The sequence below is a fragment of the Calidris pugnax genome, unplaced genomic scaffold (assembly GCF_001431845.1).
Source record: "Calidris pugnax isolate Ruff unplaced genomic scaffold, ASM143184v1 scaffold307, whole genome shotgun sequence".
NCBI lineage: Eukaryota > Metazoa > Chordata > Aves > Charadriiformes > Scolopacidae > Calidris > Calidris pugnax.
The window spans coordinates 200,483-223,397 of NW_015091040.1; the positions used below are offsets into that span (position 1 = coordinate 200,483).

Consider the following 22,915-nt stretch of genomic DNA (forward strand, 5'->3'; position numbering starts at 1 on the left):
GGACTGCCGTCACTCAGCCTCACGTCTGGAAGTTGTTCTTGGATGGGCCCTGGGCATTCCTAGACGCACATTCCTGGCAGCTGGAGAGCCTCGTAGGAAAGATTCTTCTCGCTTGAAAATATCCGGTCCACGTGGAGGAGAAAGGGGCCGGGGCAAAGCTCAGCTCTCCCACCCACCGCCCCGCACACCAGGCAGCGTGCCCCCGTGCTGGTGGGCATCCCGGGACCACGGCAGGAGGACATCTCATGTGTGTCCCCCACTCTGAGGTGACCACAGTCCAACCCCAGCAGTGCTCTGCCCCCCCAGATGCAGTTCCCATAGGAAGATAGGACGGGGGTCCCCAAGGGTGCAGGTGCCCCCATGCTGGTGGACATCCTACAACCATGGCAGGACATCTCCTCTGTGTGTCCCCCACTCTGAGGTGACCACAGTCCAACCCCAGCAGTGCTCTGCACCCCCAGATGCAATTCCCATAGGAAGGGGGTCCCCGAGGGGTCCAGCATGAGCACTGGGGACCCCTGTGGAGAGGGAAGGTCGGCAGAGCCCGGGGTCTGCAGGAAAAGCACCCCCTGTTCTGCAGGGCTGTTAGAGGGGGAGGGCAGGTCCCAAAGAGGCAGGGGGAGGCAGATTTAACGGGGACCACAAAGCTTCCTGGTAATAACACCATGGCAGGATGGGAATTTTGGGCTCCTCGGCCCAAGGAGGGGTCAAGCCCCAGGAGAAGGTGCCTACCCCAGGTTCTGCCCACTGCCAGGGCTGGGAGACGGTGCCCAAAGCGGGACCCAAGGAAGCTCTCCTGGAAGCCACCGTGCTTGGGACGCCACGATCGATCTCCAGCAGCAAAAGCCTCTGCTGATTCAAAACCAGGGCTGGCCAGGCCGTGCCAGGTCTGGTGCTGCAGCCCCAGCCAGGGCTGAGCATCACCTCCACGCAGGACCCGCTCTCCAATCCCACCCCGGGGCCTGAGGAGCTGGACCACAGGGAGATGGACGTGTGTCCCAGCAGGAAGGGAAAGCGCCCCGGGGATCGCACTTGGATGGAAGGTGCTAGAGAAAAGCGGGCTCGTTAGTGGAGCTAAACGAAAGCAGATGCGGAGGGGAGCCGGGGCTTCCAAAGCACACATGGTGAGCGCCCAGCGCCGCGAGATGGAGATGACAGTGGCTTGGATTTCAGAAGCTGCCGATGAGCTGTGGTAGCACATTGCAGAGGTGAAAAACACCGGCTGGGAGTGACAACACCCTGCGTGGAGCTCCCGCTGGGGAGGGCACTCGGTGGGGGGGGGATGGACACGCACTGTGGTCCACCAAAACTGGGGGGAAACCCGAGACTTTACGGCAAAACGGCAATTCCCATTTCTGGCCGAGGTAAAACGCCGCTTCTCGGCACAAGGCGCACTGCAGGGTCGAGAGGGGGCTGTACCAGGGGGGTCTTGCCTGGCTGCCCCCCACCCCCTGGGGTTGTGTACGGGGAGGGCTGGAGCTGGTGGGGATCACCGGTGTCCCCTGTCCCCAGCAGCGTGGCCAGAAGGGAGGGGGGGGACATTCTGCCCCTCTGCTCCGCTCTGGGGAGAACCCCCCCAGTGCTGCCTCCAGCTCTGGGGCCACCATCAGAAGGACATGGACCTGTTGGATGGGGCCAGAGGAGGCCCCGGAGATGCTGGGAGGGCTGGAGCCCCTCTGCTGGGAGGGGGGGCTGAGAGAGTTGGGGGGGTTCAGCCTGGAGAAGAGAAGGCTCCAGGGAGACCTCAGAGCCCCTTCCAGTCCCTCAAGGGGCTCCAGGAAAGCTGGGGAGGGACTCTGGATCAGGGAGGGGAACCCTAGGACGAGGGGGAAGGGTTTTAAGCTGAAAAAGAGGAGATTGAGGTGAGATCTGGGGAGGAAATTCTTTGGTGTGAGGGTGGTGAGAGCCTGGCCCAGGTTGCCCAGAGAAGCTGTGGCTGCCCCATCCCTGGAGGGGTTCAAGGGCAGGTTGGAGGGGGCTTGGAGCAACCTGGGCTGGTGGGAGGTGTCCCTGCCCAGGGCAGGGGGTGGCACTGGGGGGGCTTTAAGGTCTCTTCCCACCCAAACCATTCAGTGGTTCTATGATTCTATGACAGGTTATGGGACAAGTTTGGGGACAGGAGCAGGGTCTGCCCCTGCACACACCTACGAGGCTGACAGAGATATAAATTCTTGCTCATTCTTGCTCTCTGGGGAGGAATTTAAAGCCAATTAAAGCACACACGTGCCCTTGGCAGGAGCTCTGGCAGTGGAGGTGTGCGGTGGGCAGCTCCTCAAGGGTTAATTCCTCCCTCTCTGCCCCATTAGCAGCAGCAGCAGCAGCAGGAGGCTGGATTTCGTGCTGCAGGAGGGGAGGGAGCCCTCTCAGGGGGTCTCTTTGCAGGAGCCCAGTTCCTCAGCTCCAGCCCAGAAGGGGCGACGCAGCCCTGACCCAGGCACCAGCTGCCCATGAACCCCAAAGCTTGGGGCTGGGGGGACCCCATTCCTACTCCAGCACGTAGGGTCCTCTGGGAGCCCCCCTGTGACAGCACCCACGAGCCCAGCCAGGCCCATGGAAGCCATGGGTGAGGATGCAGGTGATGGATGTGGGTGATGGGTGAGGATGAGGGTGATGGGTGAGGATGCAGGCAAGGGGTGAGGATGAGGACGATGGGTGAGGATGAGGGCGATGGGTGAAGATGAGGGTGATGGGTGAGGATGAGGGCAATGGGTGAGGATGCAGGCGATGGGTGAGGACGCAGGCAGGGGGTGAGGATGAGGGCGATGGGTGAGGATGCAGGAGAGGGGCAAGGAAGCAGGCAGAGGGTGAGGATGCAGTCAATGGGTGAGGATGAGGGCGGTGGGTGAGGATGAGGGCGATGGGTGAGGATGAGGGTGATGGATGAGGATGAGGGCGATGGGTGAGGATGCAGGTGAGGGGTGAGGACACAGGCAGGGGGTGAAGATGCAGTCAATGGTTGAGGATGAGAGTGATGGGTGAGGATGAGGGCGATGGGTGAGGATGAGGGCGATGGGTGAGGATGCAGCACGAGTCCAGGGATGCCACAGGAGTCCCCGTGTGCCCGGCTGCAGGTGAACCGCATCCCACCCTCGCCAGCCCCCCGCCAGGCACCAGCAGGACCCCCGTCCCAGCCCCGTGAAGGGTTAATTCCCCTTGGAGGAGGACGGAGGGTGAGCTCAGGTAGGCGTGAGCCTGTGCTTCTCCCACTTCCAGAGCCGGAGCAGGGCTGCCTGCCGGAGGAGGGGCCTGGCTGACCACTGCTGCTGCTATAAAACTCCGCTCCTGCCACACTCGGAGTCTTAAGATGCACATGTGTGGGGAGAGGAAAGAGGCAGCCCTGCCGGGGAGCAGCCCTTAACCCCTTCTGCACGGAGAGAGCCGGGACAGGGGACCCCCCCGCAGCAGCACACCCCCAGCCGGAGCCCACCCGGGGAGGGCCACGCCATCGGGGGCTCCCTGGACCCCAGCCCAGGGAGCAGCATGAGCTGCTGGAGCTGAGGCCGTCCCGCAGCAGGAGGAGGTGGGCAGAGAGCGGCCGGACCCCAAGGCGGCTTCCTCGGCGTGTGTCCCCCTCCCTGGCTCCCCCCTCCCCCCCCAAAAAGATGTCCTTTGCCATGCTGCGCTCGGCCCCCAGCCGCTACCTGTACCCCGAGATCAGCATGCTGTCGGAGGACGAGGAGAACGGCAGCGAGAGCTCGGGCTCCGACGAGAAGCCCTACCACCTGGACGCCGACGGCTTCGGCATCAAGGCCGGCAAACGCCGGAGCGGCAAGAAACCCACCCGCATCCACCGGGAGCCCCGGCAGCGCCACACGGCCAACGCGCGCGAGCGGGACCGCACCAACAGCGTCAACACCGCCTTCACCGCCCTCCGCACCCTCATCCCCACCGAGCCGGCCGACAGGAAGCTCTCCAAGATCGAGACCTTGAGACTGGCCTCCAGCTACATCTCCCACCTGGGGAACGTGCTGCTGGTGGGGGAGGCGTGCGGGGACGGGCAGCCCTGCCACACCACCCCGGCCTTCTACCACCACGGCGGGGGCGGCAGCCCCCCCGCCCGCGACGCCGAGAACTCCCAGCCCAAACAGATCTGCACTTTCTGCCTCAGCAACCAGAGGAAGCTGGTAAGTGGCTGCTCGGCGCCGTCCCCGAGGGGCTCTGGGCCGGAGGGGGGCTGTGCCGGCTGTGGTGGGGGACCCCCGGGCGTCCCCAAGCATGGCCGGTGCCAAGGGGGGTCGGTGGCCATGGGGCCAGTGTGAGCCGAGGGGAGATGGGATGGCTGGGAGAGACGGAGCAGGGCCGGCGGGAGCTGGAGAGGACGGCAGAGCCCGAAACTCGGGCATGGAAAATAGGGTGCCTGCCTTTAGCCTGTCTGGATTTGCTGCCCAAAGCCCCCCGCGGACCCCCCCGAACCCCACAGGCGTTCGCCGAAAGGCAAAGGGACAGGAGAAGGGGAGAAAAGCCTCCGAAGGAGCCAGAAACGGGTTTTAGGAGCTGGAAATGAGACACAGGGAAAGCAAAGAGTCTGGAAAGAGTCGGCGTCTCCGCTCCGGCAGGCGGAGGTGAGAGCCATTTGGGCGCCGGGCTGGCCCCCGCCGGGGCTCCGGCCTCTCGATGCCGGTGGGTGACAGCGGGACCAGCTCCTGGGGCTCATCCATCCCCTGGGCCACGGCCACGCACCCAGCCATGGCCCGGTGTGCCGGGGGCTGTGCCGGGACAGGGACGGGGGAAGCTGATGGCAGCGCCATGGCACGTAGGTGCCCCTCAAGCACCCTGGAGGATGACGGGGATCCCACGAGCCCTTGGGAAGCGGGGACGGCTGTCACCCGGTGTCCCCTGCTCCTGGCTCTGCCTTTAGGGCAGCGCTCATGCCAGGACCAGCCTTCTGGCACCAGCCAACACTTGCCCCATGGGCCCACGGGACGGGCACCGCTGCCCATGGAGGGCAAAGAGGCACCAGAGCGGGACAGAATCCCGGCAGCCAGACTGGGAAAATCTAGCTCCATCAAAATCCGGCTCTGCCGAGGCTCCGGGGGCCATTTGCACGGTGCCACTGGCTGGGAAGAGGCTGCTTGGCCGTTGTGGCACGGCACCGGGCTGCAGCCTCTCTCGGGGCTCTCCCGACACACGGGGCACACGCAGCCACGGGGACACCGGGGACCTGCCGAGAGGCTCCGTCCCTGCTGGAGCAGGCCCCCGAGGATGGTTTTTATAAAGCTGTGGGTGCCCTGTTGGGCGCAGACAGTCTCTGGCAGGGTAGAGGTAAAGGAGAGAGGGGGAGCGGGGGTGTTGGGGTCGGGGTGGCAGCCGGAGCCAGGCACGCTCCGCCATTTGCACCCCTTTAACCCCAACGAGGAACGTCCCCGAAGAGGGAGAGAGAAATCTTTGTTAAAGGATTCAAGGCTCATTAAGCACAAAGTGAAACCGATCAGGAGCGAAGTCTGACAGCTTGAGTATTTTAGAGCAGGAAAAGCCCAAACCCTGTTAATCCCCCTTGCGCGTCCTTTCCAACCCGCGCCGGAGCCGGAGCCGGGAGGGAGCAACCTCAGAGTCTCTGCCTCCGCCGGGGTTTGTGCTGCTGAACCCCAGGTCACCAAGGAGAACAGAGGGGCTCTTCCCTCTCAGGCTCCTTCCTCGGCCACAAAGCGTCCCCCAGCTCCAGCAAACCGCTCCCCCAGTGCCATCCCAGTTTAGAAACAGGAGCCGCAGGTGGGGAAGCTGGAAAACTCCATCGCCTTCCAGTCATCAGCCCGTCCAGAGACCTCCTGCTCCAGCCTCGGAGACCACCCTCTCCGGTTCTTTGGCTGCTGGGGGCACTTTTGCATTAATTCTGATAAATTCCCATCGCCACTTTTGCATCAATTCCGATAAAATCACGTCACCCCTTTTGCATTGATTCCTATAAATTCCGTCACCACTTCTGCATCGATTCCAATAAACTCTTAAATGATCTTTAAGGTCCCTTCCAACCCAAACCATTCTATGATTCCATGAAATTCTGCATTGATTCTGACAAATTCCCATCATCATCTTTGCATCAATTCCAATCAATTCCCATCGCCACTTTCGCACTGATTCCGAAAAATTTCCATCTCCCCTTTTGCATCAATTCCGATAAATCCCATCACCACTTCTGCATCCATTCCGATAAACTCTTACATGATTTTTAAGGTCCTTTCCAACCCGAACCATTCTATGATCCCATGAAATCCCCACCGCCCCTTTTGCATCGATTCTGATCAATTCCCACCACCACTTCTGTATTGATGCCCATCAATTCCCATCGCCACTTTCACATCAATTCCGATCAATTCCCATTGCCACTTTTGCATCCATTCTGATAAATTTCATCTCCACTTTTGCATCGATTCCGATAAACTCTTAAATGATCTTTAAGGTCCCTTCCCTCCAACTTGAGATATTCTATGATCCCATGAAATTCCCATTGCCACTTTCGCATTGATTGCGATCAATTCCCATCACGACTTTTGCATCAATTCTGATAAATTCCCATTGTCCCTTCTGCATCCATTCCCATAAACTCTTCAGTGACCTTCAGGGTCCCTTCCAACCCGAACCATCCTATGATCCCATGAAATTCCCGTGCGGGAGCAGACCCCAGCAGACCCCGGTGGTACCAAGGCGTGTGGAGGGGCCAAGCCAGGCAGAATTCCCAGGTCCCCCCACCTCCTGCAGCCCCTCTGGATAACCCCCCCCCGGAGGCGGGAGCTCTGCGCTGTCCCAGGGGTCAAGATGCTTTAATTTGGCTGAGGAATGAGCCGAGCGAGGCTCAGGCTGGGGAGGGGGCACTGAACAGACCCTGCTCCAGGTTTTACAGCCAGATAACAACTCCACGGGTTTTATTGTGTGTTAAAGGAATAAAATAAACCCTCTTTTATCAGGATAAAAGATATTTTGACAAACGGTGAGGAAATGAAAGCAAGCTCCTCCGGAGCTGCAAACACAGCGCAGCTGGGATCTCACCGCCCGCTCGGCGCTGGGTGGAAGGGACCCTCCTTGGCTCTGGTGGCCACCGTCCTGGCCAGGAGAAGCCACCTTCATGCCCATGAGCCCAAAGCTGACCCAGCGGCAACGTGGTGGCAGCTCCAGCCCTTCACCCCAGGCTCAGGAGCTCAACAGGCTCCTCGGAGAGGCCCATCCCAGGAGGGAAGGAGGCAAAGACACCTCTCCTCTCCCAAAGAGCTCGGCTCCTCGCTCTCCTCCTTGGGAGAGCAGCTTGATCCCATCAGGATATAAATGGTCCTGTGCTGCCGGGTGCTGGGGTCAAACCAGCCCATCCATCCCTGTCAGAAGGCTTTTTTGCTCACATTTAGTGACTTTTTACACTGAAAGAGGGGAGATTGAGGTGAGATCTGGGGAGGAAATTCTTTGGTGTGAGGGTGGTGAGAGCCTGGCCCAGGTTGGCCAGAGAAGCTGTGGCTGCCCCATCCCTGGAGGGGTTCAAGGGCAGGTTGGAGGGGGCTTGGAGCAACCTGGTCTGGTGGGAGGTGTCCCTGCCCAGGGCAGGGGGTGGCACTGGGGGGGCTTTAAGGTCCCTTCCCACCCAGACCATTCCATGATTCTACGATGTTGTTTCAAACAATGTGACCTGATGGTGCACGATTCTGTCACAGAATCATAGAACCAGGGAATGGTTTGGGTGGGAAGGGACCAGCCTGTGGGGCTCCCAAAAACCTCCTCCTTCCCAAAAAGCCCCCACGATGTGCCATCCCAGCCCTTCTGCAGCCTCTGGCCGTGCCGGGGGGTTCCGCACCCAGCCCATGGCTCCACGGGGGAAAATGATGCCACGTCTCCCCTCATTAAAAGCCTGACGTGCTCCAGAGATGGCACCTACAAGGCAAAGGGACAGGAGAAGGGGAGAAAAGCCTCCGAAGGAGCCAGAAACGGGTTTTAGGAGCTGGAAATGAGACACAGGGAAAGCAAAGAGTCTGGAAAGAGTCGGCGTCTCCGCTCCGGCAGGCGGAGGTGAGAGCCATTTGGGCGCCGGGCTGGCCCCCGCCGGGGCTCCGGCCTCTCGATGCCGGTGGGTGACAGCGGGACCAGCTCCTGGGGCTCATCCATCCCCTGGGCCACGGCCACGCACCCAGCCATGGCCCGGTGTGCCGGGGGCTGTGCCGGGACAGGGACGGGGGAAGCTGATGGCAGCGCCATGGCACGTAGGTGCCCCTCAAGCACCCTGGAGGATGACGGGGATCCCACGAGCCCTTGGGAAGCGGGGACGGCTGTCACCCGGTGTCCCCTGCTCCTGGCTCTGCCTTTAGGGCAGCGCTCATGCCAGGACCAGCCTTCTGGCACCAGCCAACACTTGCCCCATGGGCCCACGGGACGGGCACCGCTGCCCACGGAGGGCAAAGAGGCACCAGAGCGGGACAGAATCCCGGCAGCCAGACTGGGAAAATCTAGCTCCATCAAAATCCGGCTCTGCCGAGGCTCCGGGGGCCATTTGCACGGTGCCACTGGCTGGGAAGAGGCTGCTTGGCCGTTGTGGCACGGCACCGGGCTGCAGCCTCTCTCGGGGCTCTCCCGACACACGGGGCACACGCAGCCACGGGGACACCGGGGACCTGCCGAGAGGCTCCGTCCCTGCTGGAGCAGGCCCCCGAGGATGGTTTTTATAAAGCTGTGGGTGCCCTGTTGGGCGCAGACAGTCTCTGGCAGGGTAGAGGTAAAGGAGAGAGGGGGAGCGGGGGTGTTGGGGTCGGGGTGGCAGCCGGAGCCAGGCACGCTCCGCCATTTGCACCCCTTTAACCCCAACGAGGAACGTCCCCGAAGAGGGAGAGAGAAATCTTTGTTAAAGGATTCAAGGCTCATTAAGCACAAAGTGAAACCGATCAGGAGCGAAGTCTGACAGCTTGAGTATTTTAGAGCAGGAAAAGCCCAAACCCTGTTAATCCCCCTTGCGCGTCCTTTCCAACCCGCGCCGGAGCCGGAGCCGGGAGGGAGCAACCTCAGAGTCTCTGCCTCCGCCGGGGTTTGTGCTGCTGAACCCCAGGTCACCAAGGAGAACAGAGGGGCTCTTCCCTCTCAGGCTCCTTCCTCGGCCACAAAGCGTCCCCCAGCTCCAGCAAACCGCTCCCCCAGTGCCATCCCAGTTTAGAAACAGGAGCCGCAGGTGGGGAAGCTGGAAAACTCCATCGCCTTCCAGTCATCAGCCCGTCCAGAGACCTCCTGCTCCAGCCTCGGAGACCACCCTCTCCGGTTCTTTGGCTGCTGGGGGCACTTTTGCATTAATTCTGATAAATTCCCATCGCCACTTTTGCATCAATTCCGATAAAATCACGTCACCCCTTTTGCATTGATTCCTATAAATTCCGTCACCACTTCTGCATCGATTCCAATAAACTCTTAAATGATCTTTAAGGTCCCTTCCAACCCAAACCATTCTATGATTCCATGAAATTCTGCATTGATTCTGACAAATTCCCATCATCATCTTTGCATCAATTCCAATCAATTCCCATCGCCACTTTCGCACTGATTCCGAAAAATTTCCATCTCCCCTTTTGCATCAATTCCGATAAATCCCATCACCACTTCTGCATCCATTCCGATAAACTCTTACATGATTTTTAAGGTCCTTTCCAACCCGAACCATTCTATGATCCCATGAAATCCCCACCGCCCCTTTTGCATCGATTCTGATCAATTCCCACCACCACTTCTGTATTGATGCCCATCAATTCCCATCGCCACTTTCACATCAATTCCGATCAATTCCCATTGCCACTTTTGCATCCATTCTGATAAATTTCATCTCCACTTTTGCATCGATTCCGATAAACTCTTAAATGATCTTTAAGGTCCCTTCCTTCCAACTTGAGATATTCTATGATCCCATGAAATTCCCATTGCCACTTTCGCATTGATTGCGATCAATTCCCATCACGACTTTTGCATCAATTCTGATAAATTCCCATTGTCCCTTCTGCATCCATTCCCATAAACTCTTCAGTGACCTTCAGGGTCCCTTCCAACCCGAACCATCCTATGATCCCATGAAATTCCCGTGCGGGAGCAGACCCCAGCAGACCCCGGTGGTACCAAGGCGTGTGGAGGGGCCAAGCCAGGCAGAATTCCCAGGTCCCCCCACCTCCTGCAGCCCCTCTGGATAACCCCCCCCCGGAGGTGGGAGCTCTGCGCTGTCCCAGGGGTCAAGATGCTTTAATTTGGCTGAGGAATGAGCCGAGCGAGGCTCAGGCTGGGGAGGGGGCACTGAACAGACCCTGCTCCAGGTTTTACAGCCAGATAACAACTCCACGGGTTTTATTGTGTGTTAAAGGAATAAAATAAACCCTCTTTTATCAGGATAAAAGGTATTTTGACAAACGGTGAGGAAATGAAAGCAAGCTCCTCCGGAGCTGCAAACACAGCGCAGCTGGGATCTCACCGCCCGCTCGGCGCTGGGTGGAAGGGACCCTCCTTGGCTCTGGTGGCCACCGTCCTGGCCAGGAGAAGCCACCTTCATGCCCATGAGCCCAAAGCTGACCCAGCGGCAATGTGGTGGCAGCTCCAGCCCTTCACCCCAGGCTCAGGAGCTCAACAGGCTCCTCGGAGAGGCCCATCCCAGGAGGGAAGGAGGCAAAGACACCTCTCCTCTCCCAAAGAGCTCGGCTCCTCGCTCTCCTCCTTGGGAGAGCAGCTTGATCCCATCAGGATATAAATGGTCCTGTGCTGCCGGGTGCTGGGGTCAAACCAGCCCATCCATCCCCGTCAGAAGGCTTTTTTGCTCACATTTAGTGACTTTTTACACTGAAAGAGGGGAGATTGAGGTGAGATCTGGGGAGGAAATTCTTTGGTGTGAGGGTGGTGAGAGCCTGGCCCAGGTTGGCCAGAGAAGCTGTGGCTGCCCCATCCCTGGAGGGGTTCAAGGGCAGGTTGGAGGGGGCTTGGAGCAACCTGGGCTGGTGGGAGGTGTCCCTGCCCAGGGCAGGGGGTGGCACTGGGGGGGCTTTAAGGTCCCTTCCCACCCAGACCATTCCATGATTCTACGATGTTGTTTCAAACAATGTGACCTGATGGTGCACGATTCTGTCACAGAATCATAGAACCAGGGAATGGTTTGGGTGGGAAGGGACCAGCCTGTGGGGCTCCCAAAAACCTCCTCCTTCCCAAAAAGCCCCCACGATGTGCCATCCCAGCCCTTCTGCAGCCTCTGGCCGTGCCGGGGGGTTCCGCACCCAGCCCATGGCTCCACGGGGGAAAATGATGCCACGTCTCCCCTCATTAAAAGCCTGACGTGCTCCAGAGATGGCACCTACGTGGCACTGGAGCCCCGGGAAGGCTGTGGGGGTGTGTTTGTGGTCGCCGTGCCCAGGACCCGCTGCAGGGAGGGGAGGACGGGGGCGGCAGAGGCTCCTCCTGGCCAGAGGGGAGAGGGCTGGGGTGGGATTTTGGGGGACGCCGGCTGCTGCGGGCACCCCAAGGGGCAGCAAACCCTTCCCAGCCAGGCCTTCGCCTCCTCCCCGGCTTCTGGTGGCCAGTGGGTGAGCCCAGGGGCTTGCCCGGATTCCTGCCGCGTGACTCACCTCCCCTGGCACCCCCCGGCGCCTCGTCCCAGGGACTTTCCCGATTCAGGCTGAAACCAACACCATCTCCCTGGAAAGGGCCCCCTTCTCAAGGTGGGACTCGTGTGTTGGTGTCCGGTGGACACCTCCAAGCCCGCCGGAGACAGGCTGAGCCTGGGGCCACTTCCCCATCTAATTCAGTGGCCACAAAGCTGCCTTGGGGGGGGGAGGACACAAGACCTGGGACGTGAGGAGGAGGGAGGTGGACACCGTGCTGGCAGGGGCATCTCACTTGCCACAAGCGGGTGGCGGTGATGGAGGGGACGGTCCCCAGCATTGCTCGGGAGCAGGATCATGCCATTCCCATACGGGAGAGGGGACTCGGGGCCGTGGTGGCCCAGACACCCCGTCCCTGGCCAGCCCGTGGAGGGGCTTGGGCTTCTCCAGATTGTCCTTTGTGGCTGCTGCCTGTGTCATCGTCCCCAGCAGGACACACAGCAAACACCAGGGTATTTCTCCTCCAGCGACCGGTCCCAGCCACGGCTCGGGGACACCAGCAGTGTCCCCTGCGTGCACAGCCCTCACAAAGCGCTCGTCCCCCTGACCTGGCAAGGACCGAGGGGCAAGTGGGGCCTGGGGACACCAGACGTGGGGGGCAGAGGGGGAGGATGTCACCCCCAGCAGCCACCAGCAGTTAAAGTGACAAGGGACGAGTGTCCAGCACCGGCCGCTCCGCCGTCTGGAGCGGGAGCTGGCGCTGGCACGGGAAGCAGAGCGGGGAGGGGGGCACCCAGACCACCTCGAGGGGGTCAGAAGGGGTGTCAGTGAAGGCTGCCCGCGCCCTGGAGGGCTGCCCCACATCACCCGTGGGGCAGGAGAGGTGCCAACAGGTACCAGGTCCCTTCCCAAGCCGCGGGGGCAGCAGAGCATCCAAGGGCAGGGGGTTGGTGATCACTCTGTGCAAGGGACAGGAGCAGCTCCAGGTCCCACCCCCACCCCCAAGGCAGGGCAGATGTGGGTCCATGACTTGCCATCTCCCAGAGGATGGCTCTGCAGCCCCCCAGCTCCCTCACAACGCCTGTCCCAGCCTGGGGGGGACAAGTATGGCAGGAGCCCCGCAGCAAACTCTTCCAGAGCATCTCCCAGAACCAGCTCCGGTCCCAAGATATGGGAGAAAGAGCCCCCAGCAGAGCACCAGGGGGACCAGAGGTTTTCCCCTGTGGTGAGACCAGGACCTGGGGAGGGGGTGAGGAAGATGGGGTGGTCTGGGTGGCCTGCAGTGACCCATGGGGCTTGGCCAAAGGGCGTGGGGCTGGTGGGGAGCCCTGCCAGCGCGATCGGTGTCACCACACCAGGCATTCCTGGAGTGGGGGTGCTGGGGTACGCTGGATCCAGCAGATCCACCACCGACAGCAGCACCAGGTCCCGGGGGGTGGGGGGTCTGTTGGATGGACCTCGGGTGGGATCAGCTCCGAGAGAGGGTCCATCGTGCCCCATCCCCCGGGAGGCAAAGCGCTGGCAGAGGGTGTTGAGGGCAGCCCCGACCCTGATTCCACACCGAGCGACGGACTCATGTCGGGGGCAAAGAGGCGCCGGGAGGGGGAAGGAGCGGGATGAGGGTTTTGGGGCAGAACCAGGCGATTCCGTCACCCGCACCCCTGGGTTTTACTGCTGTCGTAGCCAAACCACTGGTAGCCACCCCTCCCATGGCGCCGAGTGCCACGCTGGCCGAGGGCAAGCGCAGGAGGGGCTGAGCCCAGCCACGCTCCGGCTGCTCCGAGCACCGGGAAAACTGCCCTCCATCCATGGCCGAGCCCCTGCCCTCACCCCCTCCCCAGCCAGGAGACCTGGGGGGGCTCTGTGTCACCCCCACCAAGGCTCTCCATGTCCCTCTTGCCAGAGCAGGGTCACTGGGCCACCACCAAGGCCACCACCAAGGCCATGGGACAGGCAGGGCTTGGTGGGAGCCAGAGGGGACCGGAGGCTGGACGCGCCGGCAGGTTTGGTGTGAAAAAGCCATAATTTGGGCACGGGGCGGCAGGTGAGGGGGGAGCACGGGACTGCAGGGACGGGGATGGGGACAAGGAGGGGAGGGCGAGCTGTCCTGAGCCACGAGGACCTCAGCGTCTCGCCCCAGCGCCGTCCCCCCCCCTCCACCCCCGGTATCTACGCGATGGGACGGCTCCGCAGCCCCGTAATTTACTGTTCCTGCTGCACTTAATGGCAGCGGAAAGGCAAGGTGATAGGGGAAAAAATATGAGGCGGGATTTTCCGAATCCCCATTTCCTCTCCAGACAGCACAAGAACTCCTGGGGCCTGAACATCTGGGAAATTTAATTTTACCGTTTCTGAGCTGAACTCCCCTTCCCCTCCCCTCCCCACCCCCGGTAACAAAGGAAGAGTCAGAGCAGGGGCCGCACGTGCAGCCGGGGGGGGAGGCTGGGCCACGGCGAGCCACGGGCCAGCGGAGGAGAGGTGGAAATGTCACCGAGCACCTGGTCGCTGGGGGCAGAGACCTGCACCCAACCTGGTCAGACCCCAGATGGCCACGAATCCCATCAGATTGGGAAGGAGAAGCCCCGGATCTGCCCACGCACGCCTGGCTGGGGCACTGGTGGGGCTGGTGGTGGGGGTGTTAGTCCTGGTGGTGATGGTGCTGCTGGTAGTGGTGGTGGTGGTGGCAGTGACGGTGCTGGTGGTAGCAGTGACAGTGCTGGTGGTGGCAGTGACAGTGGTGGTAAGTGGTGGTGATGGTGGTGGTGGCACTGATGGTGCTGGTAGTGGTGGTGGCAGCAATGATGGTGCTGGTGGTAGCAGTGACTGTGGTAGCGGTGGCAGTTATGGTTATAGTGATGGTGGTAATGGTGGCAGTGATGCTGCTGCTGGTGGTGGCAGTGATGCTGATGGTGGTGGCAGTGGTGGCACCGATGGTGCTGGTGGTGGAGCTGGTAGCAGTGGCAGTGATGGTGCTGGTGGTGGCAATGGTGGCAGTGGTGGTGTTGATGCTGGTGGCAGTGGTGGCAGTGATGGTGGTGTTGGTGGCAGTGATGGTGGTGGTGGTGGCAGTGATGGTGGCAGTGATGGTGCTGGTGGTGGGCTTTTCTGGTGCCCGGGGAGCAAAGCCTTACTGGAAGCCTGGCTGTCACCAAGGGGCTGGCCAGGAGGTGTCTGCAATGGAGCAGGAAGGTTCCCCCCAGGCTGTGGATGGTGCCCAGAGGGATGGGGATGGATCAGTGTCCCCAGGACCTCAGCAGAGCGGCCGGGCGAGTGACAGTGGTGGGGACACACTGCAGCGGGTGGAAGGGAGAAGGTACCTGCAGAGCTTTGGGGCAGATGCAGCTCCTGCTCCTGCAGACCCCTCCGGACCCCCATGGTGACAGGGAAGGGTGACGGTGACACCGGGGTAAAGCTGCCCCATGGTTCCTGAGCTGGACCCGTGGGAGCGGAGCTGCCAGGCACGATGGTGGGGAGGGCTGGAGCTGCTGTCCTGGCACAACTCCCAGCCCCAGGTGTGTTGTTCTAACTTGGCCTCCTCCTCCTCCTCTGCAGAGTAAAGACCGAGACAGGAAGACGGCGATCCGGAGCTAGACAATCATCCTTGGTGGGAAGGACAACCAGGAGGAGCAAGAAGGAGGAAAGGATGGAAAAGCCACACACACAAAACCACAGCCACGGACACTCCTGCCTTCACCCTGCTGCCGGGGACAGCCGCACGGCGTCACCCCGCAGGACCTGACCCTCACCCGGACACCCCGGTGTCCTCCCGGCCCGACGGAGGGGTGAGGAGGGACAGGAGGTGCAGACGGAGGCGGGGGACGGCAGGACTATGGCGGGATGGCTGGAGGAGCGCCGGCTGCAGGGACGCTCCGTCACGGCGCAGGCAAGGCGGCCGCTGCCCGGCGAGACAAAGGGGGCGAGGGGACCTGCTCCGGGGCTCTTTGGAAAAGGGGGGGGGTCCCTGCCCCCCGTCTCGGACGTGCCCCATCCCAGGTGTGACTTGAGCAGCGTCGGAGGAACCGCTTACGGAAAGGCCCTGCTCTGCCCGTCCCCTTCCAGCTTTGAGCCACTCCATCCCCCGACCGCTCGAGTCCCGGGGTGCTGCGTTCCTTTCGAGTTTAATCAATACATGCTGGTGTTTCATGTCATTGATGTGATAATATAAAGCCTGAGCAATTTGTATAATTAAAAATGAATATGGTTCAGACTCACGGCAGGAGCTTCCTTCCTTCCAGCAATAAACCTCTGGTTTCACCCCCACCCTCACCGCTTCTCCACACCGACCCTGCAGAAGCCATCGAGACGCAGCCCCCCCCGGCCTGTCCCCCTTCCCAGAGCAGGGTCCCGGCGTGGGGGGAGACCCCTCACCCTTCCCACAGGGTGGCCTGGGGTGAGCATCCACCCCCCTTTTCCCCCCTGCCCCCCCGTGCCACTCTCAAACCCGGCTGGGGGAGCGGATAAAAAGCAGGGAATTGGTGAAAAACAGGGAATTGGGGAAAACCAGATGCTGCGGCTGAGCTGAGCTTCCCGGGGAAAGAAATTAACTCCCAGTCACCCCGGGACCTCGGCGCTGCCCGGCACCCGGGTTCCACAGGGCAATGAGATGCTGCTTTTGTCACCAAAAGAGCGTCCCGGGGTTAGAGAAAGGAGCAAAGGTTGAGCCCCCCAAGGGTTCAGAACTCCGAGCCCCCCCAGACACGGGCTGCAAGAGGAACATGGGGTGCTTGGGTACCAAAAGTGGGGTTCCCCAGGGGATGCCCAAGGGCACTGGCCACCCCAGGAGGGCTGGGGTGAGGATGCGGTGGTGGGGGAGGGATGGAGAGGAAAGAATCAGCACAGACTCATGGAATGGTTTGGGTGGGAAGGGACCTTAAAGACCATCTCATTCCAACCCCCTGCCCTGGGCAGGGACACCTCCCACCAGACCAGGTTACTCCAAGCCCCCTCCAACCTGGTCTTGAACCCCTCCAGGGATGGGGCAGCCACAGCTTCTCTGGCCAACCTGGGCCAGGCTCTCACCACCCTCAGGGGGAAGAATTCCCTCCTAATATCTAATTTAAAGGCAGAGAGGAAGCAGGGAGGCGGCGCAGGGCATGGGGGCGGTGGGCTGGTGGAAGGAGGCCACGGCCAGTGCTGCTCCTCACAAAGGGGGAGAAGCCCCCCCATGACACACGGGGACCCAGCAGAGCAGGGCACCCCTTGCCAGCGCTGGGAAGATGGGAAGTCACAGAGGTGTCAGACGGTGCCACGAGACCCCCAGGAACCCCCCCACACCTTGTCCCCGGTTGTGTGTGGGACCCACCGTGACCCCAAAAGAGGGGAACTGCCCCGAGACCCCCCAAAACGCGGCGCTGCTGGTTTGACAGGGCCGGTGTTTGACTTGCAGGGAGCCCGGCCGGGTGCAGGGGGGTCTCACGGAAGGGTTTGGAAGCACTTGGCTTTACCGAGATGGAAATTTTTATATTTTTAATTTCAATATTAGCGGTTTTGAAGCTGGAGAAAGAGGTTTGGAAAGCCTCCCCTGCCTCGCAGGCGGACACAAGCAGCGATGGATCCCCTCGAAACGCAATCTGGAGGCGCTGGGGAGGAAAACTTTTCGATTCGGCGGAGTCCTCCCGAGCCCTGCAGACGAGGTCGTAACACTCGACGCTTAAGATGATGCTTCACCGATTCCAAGGGACGCTGCCAACTTGTCCCCACCCACCCGGGGCCGCGGCGGTCACGCAGGGACAGGGGACAGCTGCTCGGGGGCGTGAAAACACGGGGAAGGCAGCACCACTGGCCTTGGCGTGTGCCCGGCGGGACGGAGCCGGTGATCCCCGGGGGTGCCGGCACGGCCGGAGCATCCCAAGGGAAGCGGTGGAGTTGTGGAGAGGTGCAGAGGGCACGGGTGTGAGCAGCGAGGAGGAGGAAGAGGAGGGCTCGGGCCCTGGCAGAGGGCTCGCCGCGCATACCTTGGCAGCCCGGCAGCGCCGGGATGCGGCCACCGGATCCCGTGGGGCCTCTTCCAGCCACACATTCCTCTCCCGGCTCATCACCGCGGGGCTCGGCCGCTGCCGGGCGTGGGCAGAGCTGGGAAAAGCTGCGGATCCGGCCGGGAAGGGATGCACTGATGTATTTCCACAGGTAGAGTCGCAGCTTTCCCCGGCATCGCCGGCTGCGGCACCGGGATGTGGCAAAGCCAAGTGCGGAGGCAGCAGCTGGGTCCGTTCCCCGGTGGAGCTGCCACCCCCCTGCCCCCCTCCCGGGGCACACACCTCCCAGAGAGAGCTGCCAGGAAAACACGCACAAAATCATCACATCACCCAAGGGTTTGGGTGGGAAGGGACCTTTAAAGCCCTCCTAAAGTCCAGCCAGACTGACCAGTCTTTGGTCAAGTGCCACCACCAAAGGTGGTCTTAGCACCATCCAATCATGGAATGGTTTGGGTGGGAAGGGACCTTAAAGAACATCTCATTTCAACCCCCCTGCCCTGGGCAGGGACATCTTCAACGAGCCCAGGTTGCTCCAAGCCCCCTCCAACCTGCCCTTGAACCCCTCCAGGGATGGGGCAGCCACAGCTTCTCTGGCCAACCTGGGTCAGACTCTCGCCACCCTCAGGGGGAAGAATTCCCTCCCAATTATCTCACTTAAATCTCCCCTTTTTCAGCTTAAAACCCTTCCCCCTCGTCCTATGGCTCTCCTCCCAGATGAAGAGCGGCCCCGAGGGGTGAGGGCAGGTTGCCCAAGGCTCGCTGCCAGTCCTGCGGTTGCCGAGAGCTGCAGCCCGTCTCCTCGTCCCCCCCCCGAGCCAGCAGCACACCCTGGACGTGGGCAGACGCGTGTGTGAATCCTGGAGCTACCTGTGACTTCACAGAGCAAATATGTGGTGGAAAATGGCTCTGCACCCGGGCAGGGCCCGTCACGCAGCTGAAAGCAATTGCCGACGGCGCTCTGGGGATGGCCACCAGCCCCCCGGCAACAACCGGCCACGGAAACAGCCTCCTGAGATGGGGCAGCGTTTGACAGAAGGCCAGCAAAGCAGGACGTCCTTGTCCCGCCTGACATCCCTGTCTCTAAACTGGAAAGACACGGACTTGAGGGATGGACCACTGGGTGGATGAGGAACCAGCTGGGTGGCCACGCTCAAAGAGTTGTGGTCAACAGCTCGATGTCCCAGTGGTGACCAGTGAGGAGCAGTGTTCCTCAGGGGTCTGTACTGGGACTGGGGCTGTTTAATGCCTTTGTTGGGGACACGGACAGGGGGACCGAGGGCACCCTCAGCGAGTTTGCGGGTGACACCAAGCTGCGTGGGGTGGTGACACGGCTAAGGGAGGGGACTGGACAGGGGGACCGAGGGCACCCTCAGCAAGTTTGCGGGTGACACCAAGCTGTGTGGGGTGGTGACACGGCTAAGGGAGGGGACACCACCCAGAGGGACCTGGACAGGCTGGAGAGGTGGGTCCATCTGACCCTCATGGGGTTCAACCAGACCAAGGGCAGCGTCCTGCTTCTCAGTGGTGGTGACCCCGGTCCCAGCCCAGGCTGGGGGTGGAGGGATGGAGAGCAGCCCTGCTGAGAAGGGCTTGGGGGGGGTTTGGAGGGGTGGGAAAAGCTGGCCATGGGCTGGCAACCTGTGCTGGGATCTGGGGACACCAGTGCTTCCCAGAGCAAGGGGAATGTCCCACCAGAGATCTCCAAACCCCCAGCAGAGACCCCAGCCCGCTGCCAGCAGAGCAGCTTCATGGCACTCCTTAGCCAAATGATGGCCCCTGGGGCACTATCTCCTAGCCCCTACCTGCCCTCCTCGTGCCTCCCAGTACACCCAGTCTGGCTCCTCGTCCCCCCCAGTCCCACCCGAACGCTGCTGTCCCCCCATGGACCACGGGGCAGCCGAGCTGCAGCGACAGAGCTGAATTACAAGGGAGCTGGCAGGGTTTGAGGGTGACTCCCCGGAGCAGGGGAGCCCCGGGCAAGTGCCCACCTGGCTGAGTGGCCCCTCCGGCATCCCCCCCAGTCCCACCTGAACGCTGCTGTCCCCCCACGGACCACGGGGCAGCCGAGCTGCAGCGGCAGAGCTGAATTACAAGGGAGCTGGCAGGGTTTGAGGGTGACTCCCCGGAGCAGGGGAGCCCCGGGCAAGTGCCCACCTGGCTGAGTGGCCCCTCCGGCAGCACCCGGGGGTCCCCACGTGCCCCTGCCATGGGGTGGGATGCGGGTGCGCAGCCGCCACTGCTCCCAATGGCTTCCATCCGCCCGGTCCCCCGTTGGGCAACACCTGCAGCTGGCGAGCTATTAAAATAACGCAGGTGACAATTATGGGTTGGGTAATAAAGCCTCACAGAGGGCTCCGAGAAGAAAGGGAAAGGGTCTTTAAACACACCTTCCTGGCGGCTGGGGAAGCAGAGCTGCCCCGGGGCGTGCGGCAGCCCCCTTCATCCCCCCGTCCCCCCCGAGCCGTGGGGCTGGGCAGCTGTAGGGCCAGCAGAGCTCCCTGGGCACCCCTTCCCCTTTCCCGACCCCCAGGACTGTGGGGATTTACAGAATCATCACATATGGAACGGTTTGGGTGGGAAGGGACCTTTAAAGGCCACTGATTCCTCCCCCTGCCCTGGGCAGGGACACCTCCCACCAGCCCAGGTTGCTCCAAGCCCCCTCCAACCTGCCCTTGAACCCCTCCAGGGATGGAGCAGCCACAGCTTCTCTGGCCAACCTGGGCCAGGCTCTCACCACCCTCACACCAAAGAATTTCCTCCCCACATCTCACCTCAATCTCCCCTTTTTCACCTTAAAACCCTTCCCCCTCGTCCTATGGCTCCCCTCCCTGATCCAGAGTCCCTCCCCAGCTTTCCTGGAGCCCCTTGAGGGACTGGAAGGGGCTCGAAGGTCTCCCCAGAGCCTTCTCTTCTCCAGGTTGAACCCCCACAGAGGCTGCCCAGAGAGGTGGTGGAGTCTCCTTCTCTGGAGACATTCAAACCCCCTGGACCCGTTCCTGTGGGACCTGCTCTGGGTGCCCCTGCTCTGGGTGGGGGTTGGAGGAGATGAGCTCCAGAGGTCCTTTCCCACCCCACATCAATCTGGGATTCTGTGACTTGCCCACACACGGGTCTCAGAAAGGAGAGACGGGTCCCACCACCCCAAGGACGGCTCCAGAGGCAGAAGCAGTGACTTGACCCTTCCCTGAGCCATGGTCCATCCCTGTGTCCATCCTCCCCCAGCTCCTCCTCCCTCTGCACCCTGGTGAGAAGGGGACAACGCGGCCACAGACCATTTGGTGGGATTTTCTCCTGGTGCAGGCACTCACCAGCTCTGTTTACGAGCGCTCAGCCCTCGGCCCCAGGGGGGGCAGAGCGAAACGATAAAAGAAGCCAGAGAAGAAAGACCCAAAATGATAAAAAAAGGCAGAGAAGGAAGGTGCAGGGGCCGTGCACACCCAGGGCACGGCGGGGCTCGCTCGGCTCCCGGGATCAATTTTCCCCCGTTATTCCGCAACGGCTGCGGGGCTCCGGGGAGCTCTAAAAACAGGAAGCCGGTGGTGTAATTTTGAAGGAAATTCTCAAAGCCAAGCCATTAAGGGCTAAAAAAAGGAGGCTGCATCCAATTCGATCGGAACAGAACAAAATAAAAACCATCGTAATGGCAGGTTCAATATTGAGAGTAACCCAATTCCAGATTTCCTCCGCTTAATCCTGCAGGAACCCGCAGATGGCTGGGGGAGGGGGCCGTGCCCGGCCCCTCCGTGGGGCCGACGCTGCCCCTGCCGTGTCCCCACGCCACCAGGAAGGCACAGGACACCGGGGACAGGCACCTCCTCGTGCTGGGACGGGACGGGGTGCTCTCCTGAGCGGTCAAACGACCCCGTCCCAAAAGGCCTGGGGATCTCCTGGTTTATGGCTTAAGGCAGAGACTTTACACTGAGCAAGAGAGGGTCTGCACCGGGGAAAATTCAGGTTGAGAGAGTTGGGGGGGTTCAGCCTGGAGAAGAGAAGGCTCCGGGGAGACCTCAGAGCCCCTTCCAGTCCCTCAAGGGGCTCCAGGAAAGCTGGGGAGGGACTCTGGATCAGGGAGGGGAGCCATAGGACGAGGGGGAAGGGTTTTAAGGTGAAAAAGGGGAGATTGAGGTGAGATCTGGGGAGGAAATTCTTTGGTGTGAGGGTGGTGAGAGCCTGGCCCAGGTTGGCCAGAGAAGCTGTGGCTGCCCCATCCCTGGAGGGGTTCAAGGGCAGGTTGGAGGGGGCTTGGAGCAACCTGGGCTGGTGGGAGGCGTCCCTGCCCATAGGACCTAGATGGCCTTTAAGGTCCCTTCCCACCCAACCCATTCTATGATTCTATGATTGAGAAGAATCGGTTCACAGCAAACAAAGCTGTAACACCAGGGAGATTCTCTTCAATCCTGAACGTGGCGTTAAGCTCTGCTTGTGACCAAGGTCCCTGTGGTGACCCCAAATAGGACAACCACTGAAATTCAGCCACCACAGCAGCAATGCCCATTACTAGCAAAATAGAGATGCAAATCAAAAATCATACCCAATTTTATTTAAGCCTGTGCCCCTCCTCCTCTTCCCAGGTGGACAAAGTGGGGAGAGTGTCCAAGGATGCTGGGACAGGAGCAGGAGGAGAGGAACATCTCGCCATCGGCCTGAGCGAGCAGCAGGAAATTGTAATCATAGAATCATAGAAAGGTCTGGGTGGGAAGGGACCTTAAAGCCCCCCCAGTGCCACCCCCTGCCCTGGGCAGGGACACCTCCCACCAGCCCAGGTTGTTCCAAGCCCCCTCCAACCTGCCCTTGAACCCCTCCAGGGATGGGGCAGCCACAGCTTCTCGGGGCAACCTGGGCCAGGCTCTCACCACCCTCACACCAAAGAACTTCTTTCCAAAATCTCACCTAAATCTCCCTTCTTTCAGTGTCAAACCCTTCCCCCTCGTCCCATTCCGACAGCCATCTGTCACATCAGCCCCCTGGAATTTGGGGACGGGAGCTGGAGCCCAGGCTCTGGTCCGGGACGCTGGCATCCCCTCTGCACCCCATGTCAGGAGCGGGATGGGTGGGAATACACGGAAAAGGAGATGCCACCTTCCTCCTGCTGCTGCCAGCTCCCGGCCACCCCACCACGGGCGCCGGCCGGCCCTCGGCGGGGGTCCCCTGGCCCGGGCGAGCCCCCCGCTCCCAAGTACCTGTCCCCAGGCTTGGGGGGAATGAGCTGCCGCGCTCACCACATGATCCATCACAAGGTGCTCCCCGCCTGCATCCCTGCTTAGCACCTGCGCGCCTGCCAGGAAACACATGTGACCCCGCTGCTCGGGCTCCGCAGCCCTTTCTTCCTCTGATTTAGTTGCTGTTACTTTGGGGTTGGTTGTATTTTTTATTTTTTTTTATTCCAGCCCCCCCCCCCTCTTTTTTCCACCCTCCCCC

General features: G+C 61.2%; 2 protein-coding genes across 2 annotated transcripts in view; one reads left to right on the forward strand and one right to left on the reverse strand.

Moving 5' to 3' along the window:
* Window positions 1-22,915, reverse strand: part of BOP1 (block of proliferation 1) — a gene marked incomplete at its 5' end in the record, with an annotated part of 64,602 nt that overhangs the window by 11,237 nt on the left and 30,450 nt on the right. The gene's annotated exons all lie outside the window — the stretch shown is intronic.
* Window positions 3,039-15,717, forward strand: SCX (scleraxis bHLH transcription factor). The gene is made up of 3 exons (XM_014956138.1): window positions 3,039-3,180; window positions 3,298-4,124; window positions 15,075-15,717. The coding sequence occupies exons 1-3, from the start codon at window positions 3,039-3,041 to the stop codon at window positions 15,111-15,113; spliced, it is 1,008 nt and encodes a 335-aa protein (XP_014811624.1). The 3' UTR covers window positions 15,114-15,717.

Coding starts and splice junctions, on each gene's coding strand:
- SCX (XM_014956138.1), top strand. CDS start 3,039: ATGCCACAGGAGTCCCCGTGTGCCCGGCTGCAGGTGAACCGCATCCCA. Junction 3,181..3,297: donor AGGACGGAGGGTGAGCTCAG/GTAGGCGTGAGC, acceptor CCACACTCGGAG/TCTTAAGATGCACATGTGTG. Junction 4,125..15,074: donor TCAGCAACCAGAGGAAGCTG/GTAAGTGGCTGC, acceptor CCTCCTCTGCAG/AGTAAAGACCGAGACAGGAA.